General features: G+C 40.9%; 1 protein-coding gene across 1 annotated transcript in view; it reads right to left on the reverse strand.

The window, feature by feature from the left end:
- The window catches only part of dscaml1 (Down syndrome cell adhesion molecule like 1), a 100,774-nt gene extending 91,011 nt beyond the window's left edge, over nt 1-9,763 (reverse strand). The window contains exon 1 of the mRNA XM_084951758.1: nt 9,110-9,763. Coding sequence (XP_084807884.1) covers nt 9,110-9,152 — 43 coding nt within the window. The 5' untranslated portion in view covers nt 9,153-9,763. The remainder of the gene's footprint in view (nt 1-9,109) is intronic.
- Nucleotides 9,764-20,767: the final 11,004 nt, after the last annotated feature.

The raw sequence follows: 20,767 nt of genomic DNA on the forward strand, positions 1-20,767 counted from the left end.
GCCTGGATTAGCCCTGTCTCTTTAATTCTCTGTGTGCTGGGAGAAAATAGGGTGTTAGCTATCAATGGAGATATAAAGACACTATCCAATGTCATTTAGGCTCTAATTTTTACAGATCCTCTATATCAATGGATATCATTAGCAGCCAGCTATAAAATGAAACACAAAGGCTGACTAGCTGCCTTTTTAACATCTGAATGCATGGTAAGAACAAAAAGGAAGGGATGTTATAAAGGCTATTTTTGTATCTTTTCTGTCTAGTATAAATAGTAACATGTAATGACATTAATAACATGACATAAATAGGATGGGTCACATGAGAAAAGGCTCAAAAGTAAAATGCAGGGATTAGCCTAAACTGACGTAAGGTGATTTTCACTCTCAATTGTCTGCTGCCTGCCACCTAATGCACCTACCTGCCTTCCTTTCTCTTATCTGAGTGATAACTCCTCCTTTTCTTTCTGTTTCCCATCATTCCTTTTCCCCCTCCAGATACCCCTCAAAAGACATAAACCTTGTCTTTTCCTGCCACATTAGAGAAAGGCGATGTTACGTGATTGAAATCTGTATGCCAGACACAGAGAGTTAAACCCACATAATCTCCTTTCACATTTAACACACACATAGTCTATCCACTCTGTAATCGTGGCCACTGCTGTGGGAGGCTGATGTCCGACTTCCCTCTTTTCCATGCGTGTGTGAGTGTGAAGCGGAAGGGAGCCAGGCAGGAGCGCAATATTGTAGACAGGATATGGGTGGCTGGTTGGGGGAAAGGTTCTCAGGTGCAAAGGTGTTCGGATGCAACTGAGTGACCGAGTGTGCATCTCAGTGTGTGGTAAGGTGAAAGGGATAGAGAGGTTAATGTTAAATGACTGCCTCCGCTCTTGATGCCAAACTCAACCAACAGCAGAAATCTACGATCACTTGTGCATGTGCAAGGCGTGTGACTGTAAATGTATGTGTGTACGAGCACGGCAGAGAGGAGATAGTCATTGTTGGAGCAGATCCTCTCTTCAAAAATCTGAATTTAGGTCAAGTTCAATCCATGCTACCGTTTGAATCCATGTCAATCACTTTCACAGGCTGCTAGGCTTACTGATCTGCACTTTCAGCACCACGGAGAGCACCACAATGTATTTCTGGGGATAAACACAGAAGTGCTGCCATACTTGGAAAATAAGGAGAAAACTATTAGCAGGTGACACTATTTGGAAGTAAAATATTTTCATGATAAAGTACTAAGTATTGGTTAAAAAGTATTCATAATTACACAATTGTTCACTATTGCCATCATAATATTAACGTTGTCCTTCAGCTCACTTCGAGTTTACCATAGCCTGCTTTGCGTGTCAGTACTTTTCTACTCACACGCCTCGCACTTCACAATTGTAACATAGTTGTCTTTAATCTTAAAGTCTTACCAAATGAACTCAAACATTATTTAAGTTCATAGCTGCAGAGATGAAGTGACTTTTGTGGAAATGTTTGACAGTATTTGTTGCATATGTACACTATGTGGACAAAAGTACTGAGGAACCTTTACATTATCTCTACAGGAGCTACTCAGCCATGGAAACCCATGCTATAAAGTTCCTCCCCAGAGAGCACCACTTTTCAACGACAGGTGCTTACTAAGCAGGACAATCCACTATCCATGAAAAACTCACAACAGAGGTTTGACCTGTCTCCCAAACTCCTGATAACAAGCCAGTTTCAGTGCACATGAAATGTTTACAAAATATTTATATTCTCATTTAAAAGGCAGTGTCCTTAGACATGTCACTGCTGTTTAAATATTTAATACAAAAATCCCTAAAACGCAAAGACTGTTGGGCTAATATATATCACCTAAAAAATAGCTTTCTTCTTAAAGTTATCAGAATATATCTGTTTGAACACACGAAGGCTATTCCATGCAGGAAATTGCAAGAAAACTGAATATTTTATACAACAGTGTGTATTTCTACTTTCACAGAAAAGAAAAAACTGGCTCTAACCAAAGCCAAGAAAAAGAAGTGTGAGGCTCTGATGCACAGCAAAGCAAGAGAGCAAGTACAACTTGTTCTGAGAATCAAGAAACTCACACATCCTCAAATGCGAGATTCATTGTATAGTACCTGCAAAAAATAAATAAAAAATCAACAGTGAAAGACAACTCTAGGTTTGTGGCCTTGTAGACAGAGGCCATATGAGGCTGGCCACTAAATGGAAAAGATTAGGATGAGTGAATGAATTTGGATCTAAAAATGAGGTGTAGAACAAATAAAAGATGCTGGAAGATTGACTGCCATGTAAAACAGTTTTTGTAAAGGCTAAAAGAGATCTAAATGACCGGAAGACTATTCCTCCATTTTGAAATGCCACGCCTAACCTTGTCAACACTGTTTGTATAAAGTCTCTAAACTCCTATGACTCCTGTAGTAGAGCTGTTTCACTGAGCTTCACCTCTACACCAACAAATTACAGCTTGGTGGCCTTCAGGAAAAACTCTAGTATTCAAGTTGCTTTAAATATAATAATTCTAAGTGTCATTTGGCATTGCAATAACTTGGCATTGGCAGCAGTGGGCACCAAGAGAGAACAGTCCTGATTGAAAGAAAGCAACAACGCCAGATAAGAGCAGTGGCACTGGTGCATATCACAAAAAATCAAAGGAGACAAACAGTTTGTGCCCTGCTTCATTTCATTTTTTTTTTTTTTTGCTCTTTAGTTTTGTTGTTGTTGTTTTTATTAATATTATTGCCGTTTACTTTTGCTTTCAAATATTGGTTATTTCATTTTAAACACCAAAACTTTTCTGGACTTTCACAAAGATGATGATATAGAATACAATATAAGTTGGAATCTATAACCTTTCCTTCTGTTCAGTATATTAATTTTACTTATTAATTACTTAATTAATCTGGGGAAGCTAAAAATAGATAGATAGATAGATAGATAGATAGATAGATAGATAGATAGATAGATAGATAGATAGATAGATAGATAGATAGATAGATAGATAGATAGATAGATAGATAGATAGATACCCCAACTGCCAACAGGTATACTCTCATATAGTGGTGGTTTTCTTTGATTGCTGTATTTGAATAATTTCTAAAGGGTCAAAGAGGTAAAAATGTCCAAAAAAAGGTGTCGTATGAATAAATGAACACATGAAATGAAGCCTATAAAGGCATTTATTCATTTTCAAGACATTTATTAACTTCCCAACTTCTGAGATTTGGTATATGAACATTTATGAGCTTCCTGAACCCCAGGCAGTGAAGCTCTGATACAAGATATCCTGTTCAAGTATAAACCAACCTTAAAAAATCAAAATCATGATGAATCAACAAAGATGGCTTAATTTTTTTTTTTAAACAACTCACTTAAATTTAGAGGGAAAACCTCTTAAAATTAGTAGCATAGGATGAACGGGCTAATTGTTTTATTCTATGGTATAAATCCAGGTCACTGAGTTCACACACATTCATGCGCATGTGCAAAAACACATGAAAGCAAGCCCAGGCCTTCACTGCAAAAATGACAGCCTCCAGCAGAAAAGACCATCAAGATGATAGTGGCAACCAAGGGTCTTATGGCAGTAATGGTTTAAAGCTTAGTACAGAACAGTAAAAACATACAAATAATAGCTGCCAAAATGAAGCATCTGCTTTAAACTTATCAAAAGTAACTCTGTACTGGTCATGGGTATCACACAGATACATTAGACATATGGCGAAGAGCTCTTGTTTGCTGTTGGGCAATAGTAAAGTCTTCCCTGGAGACTTGACCTCTTTAGGATATCTGACAGGTGAGATGTTCAAATTGGACAGGAATTACAGGAATTATTGTGATCTAAACAAAGCAGTTAGCTGCATTATACTGCACGATCCATGACATACTAACTTCCAATTCAAAGCTTCAATGAAATGTCAATGAAATGCAGACAACTACTGGAAAACTAAAGAAAAATATCTTTCTATCAAATATTATAACAAACTGTTAATAATTTGTGTAAAGTGACATAAAAACATGGGGTACAATAATCTTGCTTTTCCTCTTTATTTGGGTAACATCTAACCTCAGATGTTATCTGAGTCCTTTCACTGCCCCAGGCTCTCTTTTTCTTTTTCCCAAGCAGAGGAATAAGGAGCCAGGAAGCAGCACTCATTCATTCATGAACAGTATTTTGATTTTCTTCTTCAAGCCTCGATGCACTGATTACAATGAAGAAGGTCAAAGTGATTTTGGGTGAAAAATCTTTCCTGCTGGATGAACCCTTCAATATTTTCCTCATTTGTTCTCTCCTCTTGCCCCCTTTTTAAATTCTTACTTTTCTTTTTGTCCATGTATCCCTTTTGATGCTTCTTTTTAACTCCAGTCCATCTCAGCAATAGACTTAAATACATTTTGCACATTCCTTCCATGCTTTTGCAGTGGATATAAAACTGGTGTATGAATATGTATGCTGGAGAAGCAAGAATATTGCCTATGGTGAACCGCTATGCATAATGCAGCCTTTTCTGTCTCGTCTACATTTATTCAGACACACACATTCATACCATCACGTGCACAGAGAAACAGGGCTATAAATTCCTCCTTCTCCCTCCCTCTTTAACTCTTTCTCCTCATAAAACAGACACACGCAGAGTCACATAAATACATTCTTAATTGCAAGTAGATTTTCAATATTGCGATCCATGCAGCACTACAGATAACGGCCCACAAAACCCATTCAGGTCAAATAATAGCCAAAGCAAGTCTTTGCAGTGATAATGCATGCAAAAAGCAAAACATAAAAGACATAAGATATGATTGTGTTTGATGGAGAGGAGGGTCTCGTTTAGATTAAGATATCCATTATTGCTGCAATGTGTCAGTATAGTTTTGTGTGCAGTCAGAAAATTAGCAGTGTCTCATATAGTTTCATTAAACATTGCAGTTAAAAAAAGAAAGAAAAATTCTGGATTGAATATAGGTGGTGTGTGTGTGTGTGTGTGTGTGTGTGTGCTGAGGTGCAGGGTGGGGGGTTAAAGCCCTGCATACAACTTATGCAGTGTCAGTGAAATATTAGGCAGCCATTTCGGTATTTGAAAATTCACATCTCACACTTCAAAAAGATGATTTCCGCTGTTGAAGCAAGTGTCAGAGTTGTGGTGATTTTTTTTCTCCTCTCCCTCAGACACAGGACCATAAGTTGTTTGATAGTAAGCAGAACACAATAGAGAGGCGGAGTGAAAGAGAGTTGATTGTTACTATGGACTGTGGTAGTTTCACTGCTTTTTTGGGGTTGGGGCTTACTTATGTCCTGAGACATGGCTTTCTGTGGGAGAAACGGGCTACCGGACACTACTTTGAGCAACCTGTGTAAGCCGTCAAAGTCGATGTCTGTGTGACTTGTTTACTTAAAAAGACCCTCATCATCCTTAACAGAAAGCAAAAATCACCGAAATCATTTCGATTGGAGTCCAGACCTCACTTGTCGTAATGCTGAAACTATCACCTCGCACCAACTTGTCGACGAGGTTCATGTGTTTCAAAATACACAAAATGGCACAATGTTCAGACTGAATATGAGGCCGAATGGCTCGTTCGGATGGACGTGAGCAGAGCGACATTTGACAGTGAAACAGCCAAATATGACACGCAGTCCTACAGCTTTAAACTGTTGAGCCGTGTGTCTCCGACAACACTTTAAAGTTGTGTAGGCAGAGCCGGGAAAATTAGACGCGGAGCTCTCAAGTGTGACTTGGAAGAATTTAAGTGAGATTTGACATGTGCGTCGCAGATAGACTGGAAAGTGAATTCCAGCCATATAATTAAATCCAGTCGGGCAGGACTGCAATAACCTCTGATGTTGTGTTTAGAGGGGTTAAAAAAAACAGAAGGGGTGCCAAAGGAGAAGGTCACCTTTGAATGTCCTTCATTACCACGATTCTGGAGTAATATATATATATATATATGTATGTATGTATATATATATATACACATATATATATACATGTGTGTGTGTGTGTGTGTGTGTGTGTGTGTGTGTGTGTGTGTGTGTGTGTGTGTGTGTGTGTGAAAAAATCAATCGATAAATTAAAAAAACAGAGAATAAACAACTCCAGAGATGGTGTCTTACTTCTATCAGCCGCTAAGTTTTCCAGTCCAGAAACAATACATCCGAGTCCATCGTGCGGGTGTAGCCGAGAAGCCACCAGAGTCTGACTCATACCGCAATTACAGGGCTCCCCCTCCAAGCACTTCTCCACTAGTCGGTGACTGTTTTGTTTCCAAATTTACACACAGCCCCGCGGTGTGCGCACATCAGCGGGTCAGGCCGCTCTCAAGAATATGAAGGTGTCCCAAAGGAAGGCGAGAACACTGACAGGTGATCCTCTAGCAGATACCCAGAGGAGATACCCAAACTACTCTCCATACTTAACTTGTGTCGAAACACTCTTTATATGTCGTACACCAAGTCAGAATGTAAAGACAGTAAAAGTGTGGCATCATTTAATATCACAGTGCTCACACACAGAGCAGATAGGGACACACTGCATTCGAGTCTCAAGGTTAAGAAAGAGAAACACACACGTTTAAATAAAGTTCTGAAATAATATATAAGTCAACGTGTTTTGTAGCTATGTGGGAGGAACAGCATGATGCAGACAGTTAATTTTACGTGTGTGTTGCAGGAGGCCTGTCGACCAAAACTGGATAAAACCGGAATGATGTTAATTGATGAAATAATTATAGCAAGAGCTTAGTCCGCGTCCATGTCGATCACTACATGGCGTTTTCCTTGAAAATTGTATAAATACTGATCGAAATTCCTCGAATTCCACTCTGTACCGTGTGCCCCATTTCTAACAGTTTTTTTTAATGTATTAATTGCAATAATGGCTTCCCTTTTCCAGTTTCCCGGGCCCTATTATGGCCTGTCAGGCCTGACAGAAGATTCCCCCACAGCCCTCAGCTGTGTTTGTCTCAATCTTATTTCCATAAAATGACAAGCAGCCTCCCAAATCATGACAAAGAAGAATGGCTATACTCCCCCTCCCTCTTCTGCCTCTGTCCCCCCATCCATCCATCCATCCATGCATCTATCTATCTGTCTATCCTTGTTCTCTCCCCCTGCTCTCCGCACTCATGGGTGCAGGTGTGCTGGGGGGGACGCCAAACCAACAGTCAAGAATGACTGAATGAATGTTTAATTAATGAAAGAAAGAAACGATAAAGTTAAACATCTCACAAAATATCATAACACATAGCGAATCCTCATAATTATGTTTATAAAAAATAAAAAAGACAAATTGTGTGTCATTCTAGGAGGCGCGGCCGAACCAGCAAAATACGCAGTACTAATGCATATGCATGTATGATAATAGACCTACCCTTTCCCTTATTTTATAAAAATCAAACATATATAAAACACTCAGCGGCCCCATAAAACAACAAATCACTGTTGGATCGTGCAAAACGATGGGAACATGGCGTAGGAAAAACAACGGAAAAATTGAAGTTTGTTTTCCACCGCGTTATCTACATCTCTCCCATCTCAAGCACTCTTTCCGCTCCAGTGGCTGTTTGCAGCCCCCAACCCTTCCTCCCCTCCCCTCCACCATACACACAGACACACACTCACATCTCGTTCAGTCACGGGACAGGGCGATGTACAGTCTGTATAATCGAAATAGACCCTGTAATCCAATTACATATAACAAAAACAGCACAGAAGCCCTCGCCGCAGCTGCAGCCTGAAAGAGGGCACTGCCAAGGCCAATCATGGCGACTGGCATGAGCATGAAACAGGCGCACTGAACAGTTATAAAGACATTTTTGCAACTTTTCTCTAATTTGTGAGATTAAAATGGTTTAGAATCACGTGTATTCGGTTACAGACCTGTGCGTAAAGGAACGGAAGAACATTTAGTGTAAACACTAAACACATTATTTCATTGTGTGGCTTTCATGAAGTGTTTGGAAATTAGTAGACAAACAACAGAAGATTTTTTTAAATTTAAAGGGGAAAAAATGAGTCATTACTTCGCATCTGCAGTATTTAGAGCGAAGCCAATCAGTGAAATCTGGTGCCACAGAAAATGGTGGATGAATAATTAGACCAGGGGTGATAACAACCGAGCCTGCACACGCTGACACTCCTATATTTTGCCAAAGAAAATAAACGCTAATATATGGCATCGTATTTAAATTATCCAACTGGGGCAAATTATCTGCAAATTAAAGGCCAGTGGTCAATACCCAGTTCACACGTCTATCATAAAACGTATTGACCCTTGTTGCCTCGCACCCGCATCCAATCAGCACACAACGATGTTTATGCAATAGTTCAGTGTTCATTCAAAAAGAAACTGAGAAAAAAGATTCTTTAACCTCTAGGGACCCCCTTCTTCCCCCCTCCCATGTCACCTAAGCTCCCTGTGTGCGCATTCTCGCGCACACAAACTCACACCCTATCATCTTATTTGTGCTTCGACGGGACAGCAAAAAAAAGTCAGCAAATATATTAAACTCCTCTGCCTCCTTGGACTTTTGCGAGTAAACAGTCTACAACTGTGTCCAGCAGCAGCGCTCGAGGTCGCCCCTTTATCCGTGCGCGCGCCTGCAGATCCTTATCAGCCTCTCCTCCTATTCAACAGCCTCCATATTCACGACACCTCCACATATTCATCATGCAAAATGCAAATGCCGTTATCTTTCGCATCTCAACGAAAGGCAGTGTTCACTTCAGAGATCTTTGTGCTTTTTCTTTACTGTCACCCGACGGCAGGGCATGTTGATTTTATTCTCCGATTGAACCAATTTTTTTAGCATTTTAATAATATCATCAGATAATCACAGTGAGGACGTGCGATGAATCAGCCATCATGTTCTCTTCCAAAAATCATGGCTGCTCAGGAAAGCATCTTCGCCAAACATAAAAAAAAAGTTACAATTCTTCCTCTAACGGCAATTTTGGAGTTTGAGTCATTCGTTTTAGACGTTAATTCGTTTAGTCCAGCACAATTCATCACCCGGACAACGTAACAAACATGCACAGACAACTTCAGCATTGCACTGGTAAGGGGGCAACATGCAGATGAGCAACACTTGAAGAGACACAATTCAAGCCTACCTTCTTGCAAAGAATACAGCAGAAGTAAAGTTACAAGCCACATGCCATTAAAAGCAGTTATATTTCACAGGAATTTTGTGCAGTCCCCAAGAAGAGTGCACGGCGCAGCGGTCGGCCAGGCGAGGCTCCGTGCTGGACTGGTTCTGCTGATGCTCCCCGGCGGTCTCTCCAGCCCTGGTCCCACACTCTCCAGCGCCGAGAAAGAGGCAGCGGAGAAAGTACCGCCTCTGTTCCCTGTACTCTCCTCCCCTTACCGGGACAGGCTGCCGTTGCCCCACCCCCGGTATCCTAATGATGCGCCGTGGTGGAGAGGTGAGCCATAAGTACTAAATGGGGACCAAACGAAAACCACTGGCACCGCTGTATTACGCGCACTGAATAGATTCTTTAATCCGGTGATGGGATGGAGCTCCAAGTGCAAATTTCAAAATTCCCCGACATACAAGTCATTCAAATTTGGTTTTCAGGCAAGGGACTTCAAATAGAAATGAAAATGCTCGTGATTTCCCATGCAAATCAGCCTAAGAATTTCCATAAATCGCCTTTTTTGTCGTTACACTGGTGCACTTAGAAAGTAAAAGTAAATTCTCCACAGGATCAGTTGTGGCATTGGGGAAACAGAAAACTCCATTGGCAAGCGCAAATTCCACACCCGGAGGAGGAAAAAGAGAACAGAGAAGCTGCAGCCTCCATATCCTACTAGAGGAAAGTGGGAATGATGTGCGCTGCGCACCTGCATGTAGCTACCAACAGTGGTGGCGCTGAAGTCACATTTGATACTGAACAGCAGACTGATATTATCTACACCACACCTCACCACAGCGTTGATGGATATCTCATTAAAAACAAATCTGTGTACATGCGCCTTTCTCTCACTGTAACACTCAGACACACTGAGGAGCTGCACTTGAAGTTGGTGTTATTGGTTTGTGACAACAGGTGTTTCTGAAAGAGGGGTCCAATACTTCCATCTATCTTAACTACAGCTATTAAGCTGATGTATTTACCAAGCCATTTAAATGGCATGGTAGCAAAAAAAAGTTGTGAAAAAAGTTGTGACCGGGGAATGTTTACCACTGTGTTGCATCACCTCTTCTTTCAACAACAATCTCTAACTGAGGAGACCATCTGACGCAGTTATGAAAGTGAAATGTTTTCACATTCTTGCTTGATGTAGGGCTTCGGTTGCTCAACAGTTTGGGGCCTCTGTGGTATTTTCTTTTCATATTTTTAGCAGTTTTCAGCTGAACAGCTACAGTCAGAGCGGTTCAGCTGTCTGATTCTTTTATTAAGAAGACAATTTGTTTAGCATTGTCTTAACCTGGATGGATGAATAGCATTTATATAACACCCTACATTCATGGCACCTTTACACATGAGATTATTATCTATACCATGTTTTCCACTATAGCCCTGCACCATCACAGCTGCTGGCTTAGATATATGTGTGTGTGTGTGTGTGTGTGTGTGTGTGTGTGTGTGTGTGTGTGTGTGTGTGTGTGTGTGTGTGTGTGTGTGTGTGTGTGTGTAATTTATTGTTACTTTTTCCCTGTAACACTGTAACAATAAAATAACAGTTTAAAGATACACATGTATTTAAACTGTGGTATTCCAGAGGACCCAGAGAAAGTCAACCAGCCACATGGAATCACAAAGGTGATGGTTTATATGTGTATTAAATACTGTTTGTTTAACTGAAATAAAGTAAAATCTTTAACTCTGAGATCTTATCTCATTTCCTTTTGTATTTGACCAAACATAGACACTATAAAGACACCAACTTTTTGGCCATCAAAAAACTGCACAAAAGTAACTTTAAGTTATTACAGTAATTAGTCTTAAGGTACAGATTATAACTGTAGAAATACAAAACTATTTCACTGTCTCTATGTCTCTGACAGGCCTAAAATTCTTGTCCATTTAGTACTGGTTTTTGGCCTTGCTGCTTGCATTCAGTGACTTCTCTGGATTATCTGAATATTTTTATGGTAAGTAATGGAAGTGATGAAGTGCCAGCATTCATTCCCATTTTATATTAACATGTGTTGTTCTTAAATTGTTCAACTATTTACCCAGGCAGTGATTCACAGAGCATTGTGCCCCTCACCATCTGTATTTGCGAAAGACTCTGGATTTAACCTCACTATTCATGAGACATCGATACCTTCAAATTCAAAAACTGTTTTTTAGAAAAAGGAAAGTTCTTAGTTTCAACATTTGATGTCACCTCTTTCCAATTTTCAGTTGAAAATGGGGTTTAAATGATTTGTAAATGATTAACTTCTACTTTTATTAACATTTTAGCTACACTTTTTGTAAAACAGTGTTGTATTTTGTCATATTAAAATCACAAGTAAAACAGAATTATTATACATATGCCATAACCAAGTTGAGCAACTGTGTCTCAGGAGGTTGCACTGGTTGTGGGAAGGTGGCTGGTTCAATCCATGGCTCCTCCACACTGCGTGTCAAAGTACGTGTCATTGGGAAAGACACTGAACACAACCACTGCCCCTCAATGTTTTGCTCCAAAGAAAACTAAAAAATGTTATATAAATGCAGCCCATTTCAACAATACGATTACCATTGTTCAGCACACTATGACTTCACACTACTTTCACCAGCAGATATGAAAAAGGATAAAGCCGTGTAAGACATTTTGCAGTTACAAAACCATGTTTTGCATAAATTTACACTGAAGCTCAGCACAACCTAAACATACAGCGTCAGAAATTTGGTTGTCCAACTAAATGGATCCTCTGCTGATGTAGTGTCACATGCACTGACTGATTTACTGATAAGTGTTATTCATGTTTTGAACCACATTCTTTAGTTGATAGTATTAAAAAAAAATGTTCAAAATAATTTTAGGCCATTATGTATTTAACCCTGTAACAATAATAATACTTAAAAAATTATACCAATATGTATTCTCATACAAGATTTACTTCATCACCTGACTAGTCAGCACAAGCTTGGCTTACTGTTGTTTACCCATTTCAGACCAACCACAGAGGCCCCACTTGAGTCCACTCAGTTGTCCTACTCATCTAACATCAATCACCTTCTACTTGACATGAAGAACTCCCTTCTAACCTCTGCCATCACTCTTTCTGTGTCTCTCAGTGGTGCGATGTGATGTTCTGAGTGTCTTAACCAAAAGCAGTGCTACTTGTGGAAACTGAGGAAAGCTGTGGCCTCTCTCCCTCCCACTGAAGAGCCGCTGTAGTGTGGCAGGCAAGGAAGCACACTGTGCCTCCACTCTCTGTTATGTAACAGGTGGAAACACACACCCACGCAACCTGTCTCTCTCTCACACAGACCCACAAATATGAACACACAAACACCACACAACAAGAAGGAATTTTTGTTGAGAGCGCACAGTGGCACTTTTATTTCATATTCTGTGTATCCCGATATGTCCTTATGTGAGTACATTTTCAGCTTTATGCATTTCGCTAGTTGAACATTTACAGCATAGAGTGCACTGTGAGTGAGATGGGCTCGCTTGTTGAGAAATACGACAGCCCTCAGAAAACATGATCTGCCTCTGGATCATGTATTCTGAGCCTCAATACTCCTGCTGTCCTAAACCAGCACCTAACACATTAACACTTCAACTAAGCTTTTTGTACACACGTCTCACCCAGCTGCCCTATCCTAACATTTCAAGTCTCCGCCAGGACTTCAAAAGGCAGTGTGGCAAGCTAGTTAAGGGACTGATGTGAGCTGGCCTGACAACACCAAGCAGGTTATACTGTATGTCAGCCAGTGATCATCATGGAGACTGACAGGCTGAGGCGGGCCAGCCAGGCCAGAGAAAAAGCAAGCAGCTCCCTGACAGCTCTAGTGGCTGTCACTGTGGACAGGATCCAGGACAGGCTGCCACCACACCGCTAAAAACCACAGCAGAATGTGACTCATCTCCATCACTCCTCCATCGCTGCCCGGAGATAGGGAAGAAAATGGGAAGCAAGTGTATTAAGAGAAAGAGAAGAAGAGAGTTTGGGCGAGGAGGGTGGAAGAGAAACAGAGAAGGCTGAGGGAGGGGCAAGGTGCAGACAGAGAGTGAGGCAGATGAGTTAATGTCGATGTTAATGTTAATGTTCAGACAATCACAGCTCCCCTCAGGCCCTGACTACATGCTAGGATCATATTAGTGTTAATGTATCCAGTATTAATGCACAGCCCCTCAGCCCAATGAAACCTTAGAAAGGCTAGAATTAAGAAGGGAAGAGGGTACATGGTATTGCTGCTTAAGCCTGATGCAAGGTCACAGGGATCAAAATGAGCAGAACTGCAGGAAAACAGATGATGGGGTTAAATTATGTTTTGAGGATCAGGGAAAAGCTGCATTTGTTCATTTGTTGATGGGTCAGTTGAAGGAGTTATCCTTTAGAAGAGTGAAAATAGAATTTAAAAATAGCAAAACTACAGTTTACATTAAGAGGCAGTTCAGAATATGGTCAAAGTTAACGGGCGTGCTAGAGCAGGATAACTGGATCTGCATGCATTTTTTGTGTGAACAAGCCTCTGCATTAGGCTAATATGAATCACACACCACCATGCTGCAGTACATTAATAGGAAGCTGCCAACCAATGGAGTGTATTTGCCTTAAACCGAGCATGCGTGATTGTTGTAGCAGATGCGTTAAAGTGTATCAGCACATCAGAGGATGTGTGCATACGTGACCATGTGTCTGCATGACGGGAAAGCACAGGACATAGAATTCTGGCTGCCATCCTACCGTACCGCGCTTGCATTGCTAAGTGTTTGCATGAGTGTGAATGTGTGTGCACGTGTGTGTGTTTTTGCATGCGAGCACATGCGCATGCACAAAATACACCAAGGGGTGCTAATTTATTCAAATGAGCTGGGGAGGATAACGAGACGATAGGGTGCAGGGCGGAGGACGTGTATGTGCTATAAGGGGGGACAACTTCTTTGGCTGGTGGTTCATCTCTTCAGCCCCCACCCCTCATCCACCCACTTGTTTTTTTAGGTTTGCAAATGAGACTATTTGCATGGCTGAGACAGAGGAAGGCAAGAAAGATGGTGGGGAAAAAAGGGAGAGACAAATATCGGAGACGTGGAACGTTGCGATTCTGAAGCAGACGGAACGCCTTCAGACAGAAACATACTGTGCCAGGGCGATACCACCACTTTCAAGATGGCTGCCGCTGGAGCTGTCCTCTGTGGGAGCAACCCAGAGACCGACTACTCTTGCTCCATAGCGAGTGACATACAAACACATTTACTAGCTTTGCGTTCCGGAAGCTTAAAAAGAAGGAAATTTGCATAGCTCGGTAAAGGATTAACATCATCATTTGAAATTGAATACATTAAAGACTTCAGAAAGTCAGCTTTAACAGAGATATTGATCAGAGATATCTAGTGACACCCAGTGGTCACAATTAAAGGTGTTATCATTAGAAGATCATATACTGCTCTATTTCCTGTATAGGCTGCTACCAGCAAACAGTATAGGACCAAACTAGTAAGTGACTCCTCAAGATGTTGGTCCACAGATCAATAACATGTGGCTCAGTGATCCATGCTTTTGGTTACGCTTACTGTACAAAAATGTAGTTATTCAAACAGTTTAAAAAGCAGTTACTCTAATTTAAATTAGCAAACTTTAAAGTAGCAAAATTTTAATTATGGCAAACATTAAAGACACTAGTATTCACATAGTGCTTTTATAGTTTTACTGACAATTTAAAGCTCGTAAACTACAAGCCACATTTCTCCATTCACATACATATGGTAGTTTAATAATTTCAGATACTTTATTTATCCAAACCACTCAATGTTGAATGCAGCATCTTTCCCAAGGACACTTCCGACATGCAGACCAGAGGAACTGGAAATCGAACCACTGACTGATTAGTGGATGACATGCTCTATCTCCTACCCAAAATGTTAAAGTCAAAAATCATATGTTCTAAATTTTCTTCAAAGTGGTCATGCGGTGGATGTTTTTAAATTGACTTTTTCATCAAATTGCAACAAAGTCACAAACAGAAAACCTTGAAATAGATGGTACAAGTCCGTGACTGGTATATAATGATGATTTTGCTTGGCTAATGAAAACCTTGAGGTTGTAGAGTAAATACATAATACACAGAGTGCAGCAGTTAGGCTATCAGGAAACTGGTGAAACTGGTTAACCTAAAAAAAATTAAAAAAAAAAAACCCAACATACTGTAAAACTGTAAATATGAATTTTCACTTAAACATTTCCTGTTTTGGTTTGTTACTTCAGATCATGTCAGCAATAAACTGATGCATAGCACAGAGAGAAAATGAGTGGCAGAGAGACAGTGAAAGAAGACAGAGACAGAAAAATAGATATGGCAAGTGTGCATGTGAGAGCAGGTGTTGGTAAATGTAATGAAGTTTACCTAATACAACATTTACCTTTAAGAAACATATTTGTTGGTATGGTGACTATGTGAGCTGCTACGTTAAGACATGTGCTCACTGCGGCCAACTGGGAAAGAACCATTGAGAGTACTAAGAATATTCTGCTTCACTTATTTTCATTATCAGTGGCAGAACACAGTACTATTTCAAACAGGCTGTTGGGAGACCTGAAAACAGCTGGAAGTGTTGAAGTCTTTAAATGTCAACATAAGCGTTGGTCTAGCTTTTGCATCCTAACTCCAAAAAACTTGAGACACTGTGTAAAATATAAATAATAACATAAGATTTGCGAATCTCGTAAACCTGCATTTTATCGACAACAGAACATTGAAAACATACCAACCGAGAAAATATACGATATTGTGAATTAAACAGGAGTTATCCTGTTGGGACACTATCTCATTTTAGATAGTGTCCCAACTGTTTTGGAGCAGGGCTGTTTTCTTTTTCTGTTGCGTTTGTTTTTTTCCTGTCTTCAGCATGTACCTTGCTCGTGCCAGCTTGAGTCTGCTTTTGCTTTCGGAACTACCTTAATTCTGCATGGCATAAATTCAACAAGGTGCTGGAAATGTTCGACAGAGATTATCACACAGTTGCTTCAGATTTGTTGGCTACACTTCCATGATGTGAATCTCTTGATTCACTGTATCCCAAAGGTGCTCTCTTGGACTGAGATCAGATAGCTGTGGAGGCCATTTGAATACAGCAAAGTCATTGTCATGTCTATATAGAGGCCTTGGAGCTTGAGGGTCCTGCACAGTATCTTAGCTGTTCCTAGGACTGTGCTCTTCTGGACAGAGATCAATGTTGTTCCTGGGATCTGCTGGAGCCACTCGCCTAGCTTGGGAGTCACTGCACTGAGTGCTCCAATTACCACTGGGACCACTGTTACCTTCACCCTCCACATCTTCTTGAGCTCTTCTCCGAGCCCTTGGTACTGTGCTTATACTTATACGAACTTATACGAGCTGTGGGTAGTGACCAAAAGAACGAGATCGGGGATACAAGCAGCGGAAATTCGCTTCCTCCGTAGGTTGGCTGGCCTCTCCCTTAGAGATAGGGTGAGAAGTTCAGCCATCCAGGAGGGGCTCAGAGTAGAGCCGCTGCTCCTCCACGTTGAAAGGAGCCAGCTGAGGTGGTTCGGGCATCTGGCCCCGGGGCAGAACCAGGACATGCTGGAGAGATTATATCTCTCAGCTGGCCTGGGAACGCCTTGTTGTTCCCCCGGATAAGCTAGAGGAGGTGGCTGGGGAGAGGGAGGTCTGGGCTTCTCTGCTTAGGCTGCTGCCCCCACGACCCGGCCCCGGATAAAGTGGAAGAAGACTGATGGATAGATAGATAGATAGATAGATAGATAGATAGATAGATAGATAGATAGATAGATAGATAGATAGATAGATAGATAGATAGATAGATAGATAGATAGATAGATAGATAGATAGATAGATAGATAGATAGATGTGTGTGTGTATATACATATATAAGACAAGACATAGAAGCAAACAACAATTAAAAGCTGGGGAGCAAAATGGGCCTTCAGATGGGTGTTAATAATGTTGGGTGTTGGAGAGATCCTAATTTGACCTCACAGTAAAACTGTTCCAAGGTTTCGGCGCAGCAACTGCAAAGGCCCAGTCTCCTAGTCTGCTTCTAGGAACAATCAGAAGCAACTGATCAGCTGACCCCAGATTTTGTTTGAAGTATGTTTAGTTAAAAGTTCGGAGAGGTAGAGGGAGCTACTATCCATTTAGAGACTTAAAACAAACAATAAAATCTTAAAACCAATTCTATAACGTACTGGCAGTTTAAACGAGCCAAAACTGATGAAATATAGTCACGTTTACGTGTGCCTGTAAAGAGTTGGGCTGCCGCAATTTGAACAAGTTGGAGACAAGAGAGCAGAGCCTGGCTGATACCAAAATAATGGGCCTTCAGCTGGAAGAATGTTGCTTTAAAATGAGAATTTATTTGTTTCTCAAATGTAAAACTGCCAACAAAGATCATCCCCAAACTTTTCGCAAAGAGAGTTGTGGAGTTTTCCAAAGGGCTAAGGTAACCCTTAAGAGAAGAACAAGGGTCAGGAGGTCCAAATAGTACAACCTCTGTTTTTTGATCATTCGCATTTAAAAAAAAATTAATGCCAGCCATGATTTTATGTCAGCAAAGCAGTCCAGCAAAACTGCTTAAGAGGCTGTAGAATACTTTTTAAGAGGAAAGTAAATTTGTCAATCAGCATAACAGTGAAATGAGATTCCATATTTCATGTTCAACAAACCAATTTAAGTTGGTTTCACCTTTATGACATAGGTGTGTTATTTTGCTGACAGTAGTCATCAGAAGACTGGTGCACTGTAATCATGAAGGGAGGCGCATGATCAGCAAAAGCACTCAGCTAGGCTGTAGCGTTTAATTCATGCTCAATGGTACTAAGGTGCTCAAAGTGTGGCAAGAAATATCCTTTACACCAGAGATCTCAACCTCCCGGCCCACGCACTTACTTTGTTCAATTAAGTAAGTGCAGTTTTTGATGCGATCGGGGCAGATAACGTGAAGCAGAACAAAAAGAAGCAGAAGTGGATGAAGAACACGGACAATTTCAAGAAAGATGCATACTGCAGTATTTTTTGTTGAATTTTATGGAAATGTGATCTGCCTTATATGCAAGCAGAAAATTGCTGTGTTGAAGGAATATAATCTCAAGTGTCATTACGCAACTAAACACAAAGAGCGTAATGAGAATAACAAGGGAGAAGACAGAAAACAATAGCAGCTACAAAGACGACTGCTATCCCTGCAAGAACTTTTCCACAATTCAGTAAGGACGTTATGCGGTTAATGAATTAATCGCCAAAGCAGGAAAGTGATTCACCGAAGGGCAGTTTCTGAAGGCCTGCATGTCGCAAGCTGCTGATATTACATGTCCTGAAAAGAACAGCTTGTTCAACAACATCGCTCAGTTGGCAAATACTGTGGCAACGTGAATGCATTATCAAGTAACATATCAAGTAACAGTGGAGTTACTGTCAGTCAGCTCAAAGCATTCCTGCCCATTCTCCTGAGAAAATCTGAGTAGATCAGCAGTTTCTAAAATACTCAGAAACCAACAAGGATCAACAATCACTTTTCTTTTCATTCTGATGCTCAGATCCTACTTTAATAGATTCAAGATTCTTTATTTACCTATTCTTTATTAGGTCTTCTTAATCATGTCTACATGGCTAAATGCACTGAGTTACTGCCATGTGATCAACTGATTTGCTATTTGGGCTAATGAGCAGTTGAACAGGTGTACCTAATGAAGTGGGTAGAAGAGAGTATGAGAACACAGGAACACTGCACCAACTAGAAGAAAATAAGTTGAAAACAGCCAGTCTATGTGAGATCATAAGCTTGGTGCTAGGCGTTTATCAAGAATAGTTCAGGTTACTTTGTCAACACTTTCCCTTAAACTGTTTTGTCAAACTGTTCCACCCTCTCTCAGCAGTCACCCCGGAGTGCTGTCTCAGCAGTTACCAGCAGTTACTCTAAACGCTTATGTGAACAGTATCTGATCAGCGTCTAACACCTGTCCGGCATAATATGCATCTGTATGTGTGTTGTTCTCCAAACCTCTTCGTGGTGCAGAGATGTTATCAGTTCTAGTGAAGTGTGAGATAAATGGCTGCTCATGCTTACCTCAACCGAAGCCCTTATGGAGAGCAGCTGAACCAAGGCCCGGGGGATCCAACTGTTAAAACTGCCTTCCTCACCGCTTAGCAGTAAGGGCGGTAATTTTTACAGCTCGGTATTTTTCAGCAATTTCTGGGGCCTGGATGGGAAAAGAAAGGGAAAAGGGAAAGAGAGAGAAAAAAGAGCGCAGGGGGTCCTTGAGACTCAGCTGGTTGACAGCTCCTGTCTCTCTCTGTAACGACTTATTTATTCAGGGATAATTAATCAGGCGCAGTTTTATGGCGGTATGATTAATGCGCTTTGTCATTTGTGCTGCAGCGATGAAAATACAGTACCTATGATGCCGCTGCTCGACTCCAACTGGCTCAGATGAAACGGCAAACAGGGGAAGTCCTGTTTGCCTCCCAGCAAGGAGCCGTGAAAGCAGGCCTAACTTTTGATGTGTGCATTCTCTTTCTGTAACAAAACAAAAAAGGAAAAACAACCACGTCAGGGAAAATTTTTCATATACTGCACTATTTAAATACAACCTCGGGGCCTCTATTTATGCTTTGACGTTGACGCTGATGTAATCTGCAGAATTAACGTTCCTCGAAATTTACAGTTCGCGGTGTTGTGTTTCAGTGTAGTGCATTTTTCCCACACTTTGAATTTCTTCTCTTTAGTCAGCAGCTCCCTCCTCACGGCCCCGTCGTGCGACTCCTTTAATCGCCATGCTGATCCGAGGGCGCCACCTTGTGGTTGTTTTTGTTACAAGAAGTACATATGAAGTTCACACGAATTACAAGTGGAAACCTGAACTATTGACCTCTGTCGAAAGAGGGATTTTAGCGTCTCTTTTTTAGCGACTTTTTGATTGCTCAGTTTTTGGATGCCGCCCACTTAGAAGGAAGAGTAACTGCAAATCAACACAAATTAGTTTCAAGTGAGAGATTTCCCGTAAACCTATGAATCACAAGCAATTACTAAACCAGAAGAAATTTCGAAGGACGCTCTTCTATCTCTCCACCCGAGGTCCTTGTGGAATTAAGATCGCGGCGTCAGAGCTGTTTTTGCGCTGTTTATTTGTGTATGTTTCATCAACTGTCAGGAGTTTTATGCAAAAAAAGAAGAAAAAAAACATGTGAAACTTGTTGGGCGGATGCCTCATAGGCAAAGGGAGGATTTATTACAGGTTGGTGTGAGTCTAGATCATTTCCTGTGGACTCTATAAGGCTAGAAAGGTGCCGTACAAACACTGTCCACTTACCATTCTCTTTATCAAAGTGTAAACTTCATACAATTCTGCATACAGCCTTTTATATTATGATGGGGAGCTTGTAATGCAAACCACTTCCAGGTAGGCTACTGAAAAGACGCTGTGCCTGGGTTGGGCGTTTCCTTTCCGAGCAGACTTGTTTTTGTTCTTTAAGGTGTCAAATGTCAGGTGATTCTTTTAACTGGAAGGCTATCATCCTCTGGATACCATTTACTTGTTTTTATTCAGTAACTGCCTTTGTTGTTCACTTTAATGCATATGAACATTTTAATACTGTCAGATTATACATTTTACTGTTATGTTC

The sequence above is a fragment of the Perissodus microlepis genome, chromosome 14 (assembly GCF_051167445.1).
Source record: "Perissodus microlepis isolate ML-2025 ecotype Zambia chromosome 14, ASM5116744v1, whole genome shotgun sequence".
Taxonomy (NCBI): domain Eukaryota; kingdom Metazoa; phylum Chordata; class Actinopteri; order Cichliformes; family Cichlidae; genus Perissodus; species Perissodus microlepis.